The 16,092-nt window shown below is 34.0% G+C and overlaps 1 protein-coding gene across 1 annotated transcript; it reads left to right on the forward strand.

Moving 5' to 3' along the window:
* Window positions 1-9,386: 9,386 nt before the first annotated feature.
* Window positions 9,387-14,097, forward strand: Esp15 (exocrine gland secreted peptide 15). Its single transcript, NM_001244651.1, has 3 exons — window positions 9,387-9,423; window positions 11,046-11,122; window positions 13,043-14,097. Exons 2-3 carry the CDS (start codon window positions 11,054-11,056, stop codon window positions 13,229-13,231), a joined length of 258 nt encoding a protein of 85 aa, NP_001231580.1. The 5' UTR covers window positions 9,387-9,423; window positions 11,046-11,053; the 3' UTR covers window positions 13,232-14,097.
* Window positions 14,098-16,092: the final 1,995 nt, after the last annotated feature.

Genomic DNA, 16,092 nt, shown 5'->3' on the forward strand with positions numbered 1-16,092 from the left:
TATTTGGCATAGATGTTCCACTATAGAGCCAAGTTACAAGGGCAACATCTCTCTTTGACTTTAAGATTGCATCAGCTTCATGGGAATACACATGACCTTGCAGCCATACTGAAGAGATGTGGAATTGTACATATAGAAACAGTCTTGGGAGAATATTTAGGAATACAATCAAGCTTTAAGAGCAGTTGATATTAACCTAAAAAGTGGAAGCCACAGACTATTTGGAGTTCTTTGGCTCTTGGTTGGCTAATGAATACTTTATGTAATTTGATGACAGATTCCTTGTGCCAAGGCTATTATACTGGAAAAATATTCTTGCTGTAAGAGGTTAGTTTTCAACTTTCCTAGTGCTCCCACATTTTAATACAATTCCTTATGTTGTCATGACCATTCTTAATTTTTGTTGCTTCTGTGAATCTATAATTTTGTCACTGTTATGAATCATAATGTACATGTCTGACAAACAGGATATCTGTTACATGATACATGAGTGCTCACAACTCACATGTTGAGATCTGCTGAGTTGAGTGCACAGAATAGATCTTAAACTTTATTTGGTCTTGTTTACCCTATAAGTTGATGAGTTCATAGTATTTCGTTTTACTCATTCCACTCATTTACTCAAATGCAGCCTACTCTCATATATGTATTTTAAGCTACAATTTACTTTCAGAAAAAGCTATTTATAAACATGTCATCTTAATATACACAGCAAGCATCATCACTATCCTTCTTTTATATTTGAACTGCAGATGAAGTTACATATTCCTTTTAAGTTCACAAAAGAAACTTGGTTGTAACCTTTCTATACTGTGTTCATTATAGGGATTAAAGTTTAAAATAAGTATGTAAAGAAGAATAAAAGGCATACAAAGGAAGAGGAGACTTTACAGGATGTCTATTGGCAGATGTGATTTCTCTAGGGCAGAGAATATAGACTGTGCCACACGATTTTTAAAGCATGTCAATATGTTTGTGCCCTATGCATAAGCACATATAAGTCACCCTATGTGGATTCAGCTTTTTAAAAAGGAAAGATTGTAACCACATGAGTTTTCAATGAAAATCGATGAGGGGATAAGTCAGTAATGTAAGAAGTATGAAGAGCCTTGAGTGGCTTTGAGAAAAACTGTGTATGGATAAAATTTAAACTAAAAAATTGAGAAAAATATCTCATCCTATTTTAGCAAAAATTAACATCATTAGTAAAACAAATGACAGAAAAAATACTATCATTATTATTAGTTAAATTGGCAGTACATGTTTTTTTTTTCTATTCTTTAATAAGCTTTCATCAGTTTTTATAGTCCAGTCATTTTTACCTTCTAGTTCTGCCATCCAATATTTCCCCATCCCTGTCCTCCTCAGAACCCATACCCTCATCTCCAAGAGGATGTCCCCACCCACCACAGCCCATACCAAACCTGGGTTCTCTGTTCCCTGGTGACTCAAGTCCCCCAAGGATTAGGTACATCTTTTATCATCAAGGCCAGACTAGGCAGTCCTCTGTTGTTTATATGTTGCATGTCTCATATCAGCTGGTGTATGCTGCCTTATTGGTCGCTCAGTGTCTGAGTGATCTCAGGGTCCAGATTTGTTGACAATTCTCATCTTTCTATAGATTTCCCTCCTCCTCAACTTCTTCCTGACTTTTCCTAGTTCAATTAAAAGGGTCCCCAACATCTTGATCTTAGAGCCTGATACATTGGAAGTCAGCAGCAGAACTATTAGTCACTGTTGAGAAACTGCAAATGAAAAAAACATTTTTGAAATCATATTTTTGGTTGTCAGCAATAAGAAACTAAAATATATAATGAGATCATCAGTGTTCTCATCTTTGGGCAAATAAACAAAGGACTCTCTATCTGTATCAATTTTGCACTTCATGCTCCCTTTTTGCTTTGTTCATAATAGTGAGGAAATAGAATAAATCTAAATGTCTACCACCTGAATAATACATAATTAATTAAAGGTTTTACATGTGCACACTGCAGTATTACGAAAACAAACAAAAATTAAGTTATGAAATATGTACACAAATGGAAGGAATTTAAATAAATTATCCTGAGTGACCTTTTCCTGGCATAAATATGTAAAGGCAAATTTCTTTCTCATGTGTCTTTTTTATTATCTGTGTTCACCTTATAGTAAATGAGGATGATGTTGTTTGGGTCCTAAGAAGGCTTGATGCCCCAGTGTAGAGGAATGGTTGTGCAATGAGGAGGGAGTGAGTAGGTTGGTGGGGTAGCACCCTCATAGAAACAGGGTAAGGAATGGTATAGGGGGTTTGCAGAGGGGAAACCGGGAAAGGGGATAATATTTGAATTGTAAATATGCAATAAAAATAATACATTTTATAAATGTACCACATTTTCTTTATCTGTTCTTGATTTGTGTACATTTAAGAGTTTCTAGTTTCTTGCTATCATGAGTAATGATCCTAGGAATTTAGTTGAGCAACAGTCATAGCAGTGCAATGAGGTTTCCTTTGCATATATGCCCAGTAGTGGTATAGGTGGGTGCTGAATTAATTATTGAATAAAGCAAAGTGGCAGTTTTCTGGTACCTGCCCCAAATGGTATACATTATATAATGACACAGAGACACATACATACTTTATATATTGAAATATGACTTAAATAAGACAATAGTTGGGGCACATCATAACTTTTGTGTAGTTAATCCACTTCCCACTGATTATCCTGAGTTATCACTTAAAAATTCTAAATTCTATCTTGGCTGATCCAGATCCAGATGGTTGCACAAGTGGGCAGTCCTCTGGGCCATGCTCTCCTAACCTCCATCACACTGTGGTCATGCCTCTCTGTCATGCATGCTTCTCAGGTTTGACATCTCTTCTCTCCTGCACACACTCCTGTCATGACAGCTCTCTTTCCCTTTCTTAGTCTCAAGCGCAGAATCCTAAAATCCCATCTCTGACTGACCTGCCAAGCTATTGGATGCCTTCATTTTTAATTCCAGTCAAAGCCAATTATGGACAGGGTCCCACAGTGTCTTAATGTAGACAGTCATGAAAGCAGTTCTGGAGACAAATATTAACCTTAGAATACAAGTAACATTAGGCCAAGCCCACTACAGATGGGTCTTGATGTAGACAGATTCTCCATTTTCTGTGAAATCACCATATTGTATCAAAGTGTCTGCACCTATTTGTACTCTCGATTTTTATTAGATATTTTCTTCATTTACATTTCAAATGCTATCCAGAAAGGTCCCTATACCCTCCCCCCACCTTGCTCCCCAACCCACCCACTCCTGCTTCCTAGCCCTGGCATTTCCCTGTACTGGGGCATATAGTCTTCACAAGACCAAGGGCCTCTCATCCCATTGATGGCCTACTAGGAGACACACGTTACTCTCACCAGGAATAAAGAGGCCAGAATTTTAATTTGATTTATCTGGTAAAAATACACTATGGTACTTTTAAAATTATTATTTTTTTGGTTGTTTTTTTGTTTGTTTCAGGTTTTTTGTTAAATATCTTATTTATTTATATTTCAAATGTTAGTGCCATTACTGGTTTTGCCTCAAGAACCCCCTATTTCATCCTCCCTCACCTGTTTCTCTGAGGGTGCTTCTTCACTCACCCACTCCCACATATCTACCCAGGCATTTCCCTACACTGGGGCATGGAACATTTTGAGAGATTTGGTGAATCAATAAAAAAAATGTATGGCTAAATAGCAGTGTATTTTGTGTCAAGTGAACAAGGGGTTTATTTGGGTGCCTTATCTTATGTCATACATACTATGCTTATCTGCAATTAAGGAAACTCATTTGAACAAATGCCTCCAAAATATCCATATGTAAATAATTTTCTTTTTATGTGACTGATGTGTGAGTGTTCATCTCATTGTGAGAAGTTCCATCTATGGGTTGGTCATCTTAGCTTACATAAGAAATCTGGGTGAATAATACAATGGAAACATGTGTGTAGCCAGCATGACTCAATGGCTTTTCATCAGCTCCAGCCTTCAGGTACATTGTGTTTCATTTCCTGTATGACCTTCCTCTTACAATGTTTAATGAATGCAAGTATAAGCAAATAAACCTTTTCATTTCTGACTTGATTCTTTATGCCATGGAGACTGCTTGTCATTATAGCCTAAGGAATCAATTTGGCTTGGGAATTTGTTTCTGTTCAATATACTATGATATTGTAGATGCACAAAGTTGGATCCAGCTATTTAACTGACTCAATATACATATAAATTGGGTCTTTCTTTCTCAATTATGATCCAGATGTAAATTCTTCCCAGAATATTCAAAAAGACATAGATAAGCTTGGTTTACAAACATCCAGAATGTTTAGTAATGAAGGTATTCTTCCCAATAAAAGTATGCATCACCTTATATGGTTTTAATCAAAAAACTAGAATATATGCTTAATGCTTTAATTGATGAAAGAAAACTAATGGAAATAAAAGTTAATGCTTGATCAAATATTATTGACTAATAGAAAATAAAAATAAAAGTTCCATCTTTGTAGATCACTATGTAGGTGTTTTTCACATATTTCTTTATTTTAATCTTTCTGAATCAACAATAATTGAGTTGGGTGAAATTGTAGTGTTTTCAGTCTTACAAAGGGAAAACACATTCATAACAATGAAACTCTGTGTTAAGAGATTCTCTTCTTCCTTGTTTATACAGGTGCACTGTTCTTCACTTCAAGTCAAATGGATTAATTTCCTTCTAAAGAACAGAACCCTCAGTGAATTGAATTAACTAGAGTTCAAAATGATCATTACTGTACAAGTAACTCCTTATTGAAACTACCAAGTCCTTATTCATGAAAACTCATTCTTATGAAATTCACACTGGCATCAGAGGTTACCGTAAATAAATGTTATTATCCCAGGTTTTAGGTAAGTAAAACGTAAAGATCACTATAGGATTCTATTTTCTTATTTTTTACCTTTTAATTCATCATTTTGTTTATTTATATCTGAAATGCTCTCCCCTCCAAGTATCCCATCACAGAATTCTTTCTCTTGTCTTTTTCCCTACCCTTTTACATCTGAGAGATGCCCCCTTAGACACATTTATTCAGCGTCATGATCAGACTATTACATTTAGCAATCAACAGCATGGGTGAAAAAGGTCTACAGTAAAACCTTTTGTTGGAATGCTTTACACTTTCCACAGAACAGAAACTAAAATAACCTGTTATACAATTAGTCAGTCACAAATACAGTCCTGGAGTTTTTGCCCACACACATGAGTATTGTCTAAAACATGTCTTCTTTGTAGCAGCTAGGCCCTGCCACCACTGTGCTTGGCTGAGTTCACAAATCTGTTGTAACCTGTAGCTTCCCTGTCACTTCTCTGGCTCTCCTCTCCTGCTAAGCTTTGTTTCCTGGCTGTATGTAATTAGAACCTCCTGCCACTGCCATAGCTACTGCTGCTGCTGGAACCGCCATAGCCACCTTGGTTCCGTGGTTTAGCAAAGTACTGGCCTCCACCACCATAAGGGCCAGAGCTCCTGCCTCCAAAGTTTCCTCCCTTCATCGGCCCAAAATTGGAAGACTGATTGTTGTAATTGCCAAAATTACAAAATTACCTTATTGGTGACTCAGGCTCTGAGAGCTTCCATGGGTCTAGGTTAGCTGACACTATTGTTCTTCCTATCAGGCTGACATCCTCCTCCATTCTTTCAGACCTTTCCCTAACTTTCCATAGGGATTTTTGTCCTCAGACCAATGCTTGGCTCTGAGTATCTGCATCTATCTCAGCCAGTTACTGGTAGAGCCTCTCAGAAGTTATCCAGGCTAGGATCCTGTTTGAAAACAGAGCATAGCATTTTTGTAAATTATTGGACAGGTAGAGACATTTCTCACTCAGGATAATTGTATTTCAAAGATGCTATTATATCCAGGAGGAATTTTAACATACCCCTTAAAGCATATACCGTATTTTTTGGCACAATGGAAGGAAGACTGAAGGCTAAAGGCTTTCAAGTTCCAAATCAAATTATATGAATCATGTGCCTAAGTGTTAGGTGTATTTAATATTACTAACACACATTCAACCTCAGAAAGATAAATAAACAATACAGGTACAGTTATATTATAAATATAGTGTAGGAGTAACTTACAATAACTTCGTGGGCCTTCCATTCAGAAGGCTTTTAATGCTTCTTACTGGGTTTGCTGCTAGTCTATACTTATTTGGGAACATTGTTCTACCAAATGCCATAACTTAATTTAAGAATGATAGACAGACAGATACATACAAATGCACACACACATATACTATATATTTGTCTGTATTTACATTCAGATATATATATGCATACACATAAAGTTATATGAATTGTGAATGACTACTTAAAAACAAAATGATTCCTTGAAGCTGTTTCAGTAAAATTTTGTGTGTTTTTTATGCTTTGTCTTCCTGTTTCTAACTTTATTTTGCTTCCCTCAGACCTGGCAAGAAACAATCTCCCTGATTTTTGTTGCTCTTGTTTGTTTCCTACTTCTTATCTGCTTTATTCCCTTCCCCCCACCCCCTTAAGCTGATCCCTTACTCTGATCTATGATTTTAGTTACTTAGCAACGAGAGGTAATGGGTGCCTAATTATGAGGTAAAAACATGCAAATCCCAAAATGAGGAATTTTCTACAAAAGTATTGGAGTAAGAAGTTATTGGATGAAACAGAGAACTTTGGAGAAATAATGAACTCTGAGAAACTACTGTAGGAAAACAGAGACTGAGGTAGGATACAGGAACTGATTCTAGGAAAGGTAACATGATGAAACACTCATAAAACAGAAATGAAATGTTAAATAGTTTGAGATGTGGTGTTGGATCTTTATTATCATTGTGTTTGCTTGCTTGCGTGGTTTGGTTTGGGGTTTTAATTTTTAAGACACGATTTCTCTGTGTAGCATTAGGTTTTTCTGGAACTTATTATGAAGACCATGCAGGTATCTAACTCACAAGGATCTACCCAATCTTTTCTCCCCAAGCTGAGCTTAAATTCATCTACACCAGTAACTTCATTAGATCATTATTATTAACAAAATGCTATTCTAAAATGACATCATAAAACAAACAAGTTGACATGGTAAGAAAACTACTTCCAATGTTGATGTAAAGTATTGGCAACTTCCCCTGCAAATCAAAGAATAGTCTAGAATTAAATTGTTATTTTGACATGAATCAAAGCAAAGACTATTTCCTGTTCTATCTATGAAGTAAGTTGTAGTGCTCTATCAAGTCATTACTACGTGCTTCAACTGTTCAATTAAATTACTCCTTCATGTTGTCATATTTTAAAAGACATTATCTATTATGACAAAAACTTCCAGATATTAGTCATGTATATCAGGTACCAAGATTCTTTAATCATGTCAAGAAGAGGAAATTATTACTTTTAACAAATATGTATTGGTATAAAAATAGATGAAACAAGCCATAATGTAATAATCTCACAAATTTTAAGTTTATTATATGAATTTATGTTTATATATTATTCTCTGTCATAAATAATGTGAGATCAGAGTTAAAGCAAATCAGTATACTATTTATACAGTCTTGTAATCCCTAAGAAATAGAAGCTGTCATTAAAAGTCTCCCAAGAGAAAAAAAAAGAGCAGGGTCAAATGTTTTTAACACAGTATTTTACCCCATTTTCAAAGAAAAGCTAATACCAATACTTCTCAGAATATCCACAAAATAGAAACAGAGATAAAAGTGTCAAACTCATGCTATGAGGTCACTGTTTCACTGATACATAATCCACATAAGGATTCAACAAAAAAGAGGAACAGTTTCTGTTATGAACATTTATGCAAACTATTCAATAAAACACTCACAAACCAAAATTTTCAAGAAGCCATTAAAAACATTATCCACCATGATCAAGTGAACTTCATCTAAGTATTGCAGGGATAGTATACTATACAAATATACATCAATTTAATACACACATATACAAAGTGAAAGAAGAGGACGTATCACATGGTCATTTCACTAGATGCTGAAGAAGTCTTTGGGAAAAACTAACACCCATTCATGATAAAATTATTGAAGAGATTAGGAATTCAAGGTTTCAACATAATCACAATAAAAGCAGTATACGGCAAGCCGATAGCCAACATTAAATTAAATGAAGAAAAAGATAAAGAAATATCACTGAAATCAATGATAAGAGAAATCTTCCCTCTTTCTCCATATTTATTCAACATAGTACTTTAATTTCTAGCTAGAGCAATAAGTCAGCTAAAGGAGATCAATGGGCTACAATTGGAAAGGAAGTATTGCTATTTGCAGATGATATGATACTAAATACAAACAATGGCCAAACTCATACCAGAGAACTCCAAGAATAAAGAAACACCTTTAGCAAAGTAGCTAGATTCAAAGTCAACTCAAATAAATTAGTAGACCTCAATTATACAAATGATAGATGAGATGAGAAAGAAATTAGGGAGACAAGATCCTTTACAATAGCTACAAATAACATAAAATATCTTAGTGTCACTCTAATAAAGCAAATGAAAGAACAGTATGACAAGGACTTCAAGTGTATAAAGAAAAAATAGAGGAAAATATCAAAAGATGAAAATATCAGCCAATCTCATGGATTAGTATGATTAACATACTGAAAATTGCAATTTTAGAAAATCAATTTACCAATTCCCAAAGCAATCAACACAATTACCATAAAAATGTCAACACAATTCTCTACAGAATTTGAAAGAAAACAAAATCAGAGAAACAAAATAATCAGAGAAAACAAAACAAACAAACAAAGCCAGAAAAGATAAGGTAATCATGTGTAATAAAAGAACTTCTGGGTATATTACCATCTCTCAGCTCAAGCAATACTACAGAGAAATAGAAACAAATTCTCCATGGAATTGTTACAGAAACAGGCAGATTGTTCAATGTAGTTGAATCAAAGATCAAAGTAAATGAAATAAACAATAAATTTCTGCCATCAGAATGGGAAGACAACATAGCATGAAAGAGGAAAAACTCTTGAAAGAGGTAAAATATAGAAAAAAATTGTAATACACTTATTATGGGCACACACACACACAAACACACAGTGAATTAAACAAAGTGCTATTTCCACATAGTGAATATGGATATGACAAAACCCGACCTATCTCTTGCTTGCAAAAGTAGTAAAAAGAAATATTCAGGTGTATAAAAAAAAGTGGATTTTTTGACCCACCAATTACGTGTATGTATCAAATATACTGAGGTCCAAGTATCAGAACCCACGAAAAACACTTCAATTGAACCGCTTTGCTAGAAATAGCAGCCAATGTCACACAACCACGTCAGTCTTCAAATCTCTGAAGACCCGCCTCTACACAAATAAAAGAGGTGAACCAGAGAATGACAGAAGCACCAGAACCTGCAACAGGAGCTGCTCTGAATTAAAAGGTATGAACTAAACAATTCTAGCTAACTATGTAGAGCATGTAAGTAAGTTTATTACAGTATGATTACAATAGTTGCAATGCTAATTATATAGTGGCTAGTGACACATCAGAAACCTTAATCTTTGAAATATATAGGATATTATGGGACTGCCCAGCCATCTTCACATAACAACCTGGTCAATTAGGAAGTAACATATAGCAACACATCATATTGATGGCTAGAAAACTCCATTTCAATGTATTTATTCATCTGTACATGATAGTCAGACAATTGTGAAAGTGACAACTTGCTTAAAGTATCATAGGAAACCCAGGATTTATTTACAATTCACTATTTCCTGGTCCACCAAGTGGAAGAATGAATTCCATTAGTCTGAAGGTATAGGCAATGTGTGCATGTTGATCCATAGTAACCAAGCATGATTTGTAGGTCAATTGTTTTTATTTTTGTGTATGAAGTATGAACAAGAAAAAGACATTACAGATAATTATGGAGAAATTCTGAAACTAATTTTAGTCATAAATTTCAACAAATGGTCCCTGATGTAAAAGAAAGTATGGAGGAAATGGAAAGTTTTGATAAGAGGAAAAGAATAAATGGTATTAAAAATAAGTAAAGATGATAACATTAGAAATGCAAATAAAGAAAATATCAATAAAAATAAATGAATAAATAAATAAATAGAAACAAAATCATTTTGTAGCAAAAAAAAGAAAAACCAAAAATAACAAAAATTTTATTAGATGCTTGCTAATTAGGACTTTCTGTTACCTTCGAACCTGATAGGAATTTGAAGCATGTAACCTAGTTTACAAAAATAATTAGGAAGTTAAGAATATGCACCAAATGAATAAAAAATGTACCACCCCTTCAATTTACATGTTAATCTATTTCTATGAATTGCAGCAGGAAAGTGAATGGATCCACACTAAGTAGCTTTTATCAGCATTTAAAGGATATGGAGATGGGAAACTCCAGGCAATGGAATGGAGCATACATGGTTGAATCTTCATAAACTTATGAAATTACCTATCTCCTAAAGCACAAATGAATGAAATGAAATAAAATAAATGCCCACTTCATAAATTTTGTTTATATTTTGTACTAAACGTATAAAATGAAATTTGATGCAAGTAGCTAAAAAAGCATATTTTACAATTGTTCTTCAAAAATGCATTTCTAATGTGTTGCTATATTTTTGTCTGCATAACCACAACCATGGCACTCCAATTCATAAAGCATAGATGATAGTTTTAAACAGAAAATTGTAAAATAAAAATGGTAAATATGAAAAGCAAATTTCAAAAATTTGTAAGTTTTTCTCAAATTTTCCTTTTGAAGACAGAGGAATAAAGTAATAGACTTATTCAAAAAGAAGTTAGGGATACCTTTTGCAAATATACTCTTGATGCATAGGTAAAGATGTTTAGATTATATGTCTGCCCTATGAAAGGCAAGGTTTGGACAATAAAACTACAGGAACCCTACAGGTTTTCTCTTCCCTTGTTACACCATTAAATAATTTACTATGTAATGTTGTTTCAGCATAGCTTCTGTTCATATATTTGGTTACCATCTGTGTCTCATGCACTGCTTCCATCAACTAAAATATCTTTGATTAGTTCCAGCAATGGCTTCATTCCCACTGATGTATTTTCTCATCATTCTGGTGTTTCCAACAATACTTCTTGAAGGAATGGTAAGTTTAAAATAGATAAACATCTAAATCTACTTATAACCTTCTCAAATGGCAAACTAATTGACAGTAGTAAACTTGAAAGTGTCCTGTAGGTGACACTATTCTGAGGGAGTCCTGGGGCACTTAATAGTGCTTATGGTGATAAGAATGACAGTTTGCCCCCTCTAAATCAGGCAGTGACATGTGGCAAGGGACACTTGAAAATGGAAATGCACTACAAATATACTGTATGGACCAGGACTCCAATTAGATAATAAGGGGACTGAAATTAATGTCAGTGGCAAAGCATGGAAGGTTCAGTTCAGATGAAAAGCATACCTTCTGTAAACATGTTGTCACTGTAAAATGTGAGGTTGGAACAGGAAATCCAGTAGTAGACCAAGGATCTCATTTTAAGTAAATCTAACTTTAGGATCAAAAGCAAAAATTGAACTTTAACCTCTATAGAATATAAACTCTGCCTCAAACTTAAGAGATAAATTAGCCCTACCTTTTTGTATAGAATGTAGGTTTTTCCTTTTAAATAGGATGGGTAATGTAAAGTTTATTCAATATAAACTCTGTTAATATGGAGTATTTTATATTTATTCTCAGAAAGTTTTTAAAAATCCTCAAAACATCCAAGTGTGGTGGCACACAACTTTAATACCACCACTTGGGAGGCAGAGGCAGGCGGATTTCTGAGTTCAGGCCAGCCAGCTCTACAATGTGAGTTCCAGGACAGCCAAGGATATACAGACAAACCCTGTCTCGAAAAAAAAATCATCTTAACAAATGTTCTATTGACAGTCATTAAAAATTGGAATGTAATATAAGAAGCAGAGCGTTAGTATTAACATTTCTGCTTAATTTTTAATTTAGTATTAAAAAAGTCTGTTAATATGGAATATTTTATATTTATTTTCAGTAATTTTTAAAAATCATTATAACAAATGTTCTATTGACAGTGGTTAAAATTGGAATATAGTATATGAATCAGAGCATTAGTATTACCATCTCTGCTAAGAAAATTCATTTTTTTGTTTGTAAAGGAATTTAATTTACTTTTTTTATTGAGTTTCATAGAAATAGAATTGTGATCGTAACGTTAGCTTAAATAAAATGCAGTGAATATTAGAGATGTCTAGCATGCACTTTCTACATATAATTGGTAAATGTTTTGAATCTATTTGTTATAGCATACTCTAATAGTCCCTGCTCTAGGAAATATAAAATAGATATGATATATAGAAATATATTAGACAATGTCCATACCATATGGTGAGGTATTTAAGGAGAAACATGGAAACTGTAAGAAAATCAATCTTTGTTCAGGATAAAGTGAATAAGTCAACCTGAAACATCAGAGACCATATACCATGGCACCTGTCTTTTACATTTGCTTATGAATTCCTCTTACTCAAGGGAAACAAATCATTATAGAAATTCAAGCTTAGGTCATGCTCTGACAATTTACAAACATTATTTTACCACTGAAATTAATACCCATAAGCATATATATATATATATATATATATGATAATGTATATATTTAAACCCATGATTTTTTGGATATCAGTGGCATTACTATCAGTAAGATGAACAAAATAAACAGAAATCATTTTACTATATTTAATCTTCAACAAACTAAAATATTTTGTGTTAATATCAGAAAGTTATAAGTTGAGAGGCAATGAAAAATTTGCACCAAATGTTATACAGACCTTTTAAAATACTAAGTATGGACCTCCATTTTGAGTTGTCCCTTGAGTTACACCCTCTTGAACTTTAGGTGATAAGAGATTAGTGTGCCATGGCGGTCTAGCATTTGTCTTGAATTTACAGCCTATTCTCATCCCATTTCTTACTGTATAAATGAAATTGTATAGGTTTTACATTCCTTACTGCAACTGTTGCTGTAAAAACTAATCTTTTCCTTAGGCACTGAAACGGACTGAGAAAGAACCCAATATATCTGCTGATCTCAACGATGACTTCGAAATATCATTTATCCAAACTATAAGAGATAGGTTAGATCTTATGAGGATGTTAAGTGGCTCTGTCATAGGCAAAATCTATTTGAACTATGATGTAGTTATGTATTGCCGTGAATGTAGTTTAACTATGTGATAATTATAAATAATGGACTTGTTATACTGCATTATCACTCAAGGGCCTAATGCTAGGCAAAAATAACAAAATTTTGCTCACCAATTCGAAACTCATTTGACAAATAATTGAAAATAGTGAGGACAGATTTTTTTCTTAAATAAACTAGGAGCCTCCTAGTGTCCAAAAGTCTATGTCCACTATTATTCTCTCTCTGTCAAGTCTGTATCCTATTCACTTAACCACAAAAACACAAGAAGAACGAAGAGTTAAAATTAATTCAATACAATATGAAAATTAGACTCTCTACATAGAGCCCCCCCCCAAAAAAAAAGTTCTGAATAAGCTGTGAATGTAGCAGAAATGTAGGAATTAGCAACACTTCAAAATTGATAACCTAATCTTTCATTCTTAAAATAGTGATGCTCAATATTTCTAATGCTATATCACTTTTTAAAAGTTCCTCATGTTTTGTTGACCAAGTTATTTCCACTCCTACTCTGTTATTGTAAAATTTTAATATTATACATTGTGAAATTACCAATATGTGATTTTTTAGCCCCCTGAGAAATGAACATTTTACCCCCAAGGGGTGGGTACAAATAGGTTAAAACACTCTATCTTAAATTCACAAGGAATAATTGTGTGGAATCTCAGTAAAATCATCATGGGCCCCTCATGCTCCCTTATTGCAATCTGATCAAAATGGAGTGAAATTATGATATAATTCAGACTATGAACCTTTGTGCTTCTATAGCAGTAACTAATATGGGTTTTATTTTCTTCTTTTATGTGGTTCTCTGATGGTTTCATACACATATGTAATAGATTTTGAATAATTTACATATTAGAGACGCTTTTCTCAATAAATAGTTTTCTGATTCTTACTTTTGTTGTTTCTGTTATTTGTGACAGGATGGGTTTAATATGTGCAGCACACATGGTCATGTGTTTGAAGTGATCCCTGGAACAGGGAAAAATCACCAGTGGCTATGACACTGAAGAAAATACCCTTGTCCCCTGTTTCAGTGGCTCTCCACTGGAATTCTAGGATAGTGGCTACCCCCCCCTCAAAAAAAAAAAAAAAAACAACTCCTAGCAATGGTAGACATGAAGCCTGTACATGGCATTTCCTTTAACAGAAAGGAGCCTTCCTAATTGATCAGAAAGTCTTCATTTAGCAACTGATTTAAATGTATGGAGAGGCGCACAGCCAACCTTTAAATGGGACTTGGGGATTCTGCAGAAAAGGAAGGGGGAGCAAGAATTGAAAGAATCAGAGAGGTCAATGACACAAGAGTAAAACCTACAGAATCAACTACTCTTCACTAATAATGGTTCCTTAAGTTTGAACTGAGAACCATGATCTAAATGGACCTAGGCCCTGAGCACTAATGGAAGAGTTATGATGTTGGAAGTATGTGTAGGATTCCTAAAGTGGGAGCAAGGGTTGTTTCTGATTATATTGCCTGACTTTGAATCCCTTACCCTAACTGGGATGTCTTGTATACCCTCAACTGAAAAAAATATACCTAGTATTATTGCAAGTTAATATTGCTAAGTTGTATTATATCCATGGGAGGACTCCCACTTCGGAGGAGAAAAGGATGAGTGACAAAATGAGGGGAAGGTGAGGGGAGACTGAGGCACTGGGAAGACAGGAGGAGGGGACATTGCAATAAAAATGTAATGCAAAAATTACATGAAATAATTATAATACATTTATAATGTAGAAAATATGTTTTGGTGGTTATATCATGTTGCATACTCATCTATTCATTAGAACTCATAGGGATGAAGCTGACAGGTAGCATGCAGGAATCTTATATATGCCAAATATATACATTATGACTTTTTTGCTTGATGATCATATGAAACTTCTAATAGTGTTATCAGAGGCTGACTCTGTTATCTACGTCTGGGATTATAACCAAGTCCTTGGTTGTTTTGTCTAGCTTTAGTAGAAGGGAAATTACATATAGGCATACTTCACATTGATAAGCCATTGAGTTGATACTAATTGTTCCATTGTAAGGATGTACTAGAAGCAAGCATATAGACACTTGCTTGGGAGAATACTTAGCCATAAAATCAAGCATGAAAACAAGTGAGTGGTATCAAATTCAGGCAGTCATAGTATAGTTATAGCATTTGCTTCTTGGTATGCTTATGAATATACTAGGTATGTAGATGAGAAAATCATACTTCTATGGTCTTCACAGTGTAATATATTCCTCACTTTAAGAGAGGAATTCTGAACATGCTTTAATACAAATCCTCATATTGTGATGAACCTCATATGAAATTATTTTGTTTCTCCTATACAACTGTACTTTTGCCACAGTTAAAAAATTATACACACACACACACACACACACACACACACACACACACACACATATATATGGCAAGATATCTGATGCTTGAAATCTAAAGTGGTCACAACGCACAGGTTGAGTTTTGATGCTCTGGCAGGTGTAGAGTAGCTTTTAGTTTGACTTGTTCATCTAGTGTGTTAATATTTTCTCTGTCTTGGTTTTACTCAATATTATCATGTACTCATGTCTTCACAATCTACTTGGATATGTGCAATTAATACATTTCAACTTCATCAAAAGGCATTTATTTATCTGTGGTGTTCATATACACAACAAGGATCATTATCTTTCCTTTATATTTTATCTCAAAATGAAATTTAGCATTCCTATAAGTTCAGAAAATGACAACATTTTCCAATTTTATCCTTCTTTCATAATATGGATTGAAGCTTGGAACTATTAAGTGAACAGGGAATAGATGTGATACAACAAAAGAGAAGAATTCAGAGGATCTCTATTTCCTGATATATTCTCTAGAAAGGATACCATGAAGACCATGACACA

Source organism: Mus musculus, chromosome 17, assembly GCF_000001635.26.
Source record: "Mus musculus strain C57BL/6J chromosome 17, GRCm38.p6 C57BL/6J".
NCBI classification, from domain to species: Eukaryota; Metazoa; Chordata; class Mammalia; order Rodentia; family Muridae; genus Mus; species Mus musculus.

What these genes read in the sequence shown, in the direction of transcription:
- Esp15 (NM_001244651.1), top strand. Translation starts at nt 11,054, where the DNA reads ATGGCTTCATTCCCACTGATGTATTTTCTCATCATTCTGGTGTTTCCA. An exon ending in CAATACTTCTTGAAGGAATG is followed by an intron (nt 11,123 to 13,042) that starts GTAAGTTTAAAA and finishes TCTTTTCCTTAG; the next exon opens with GCACTGAAACGGACTGAGAA.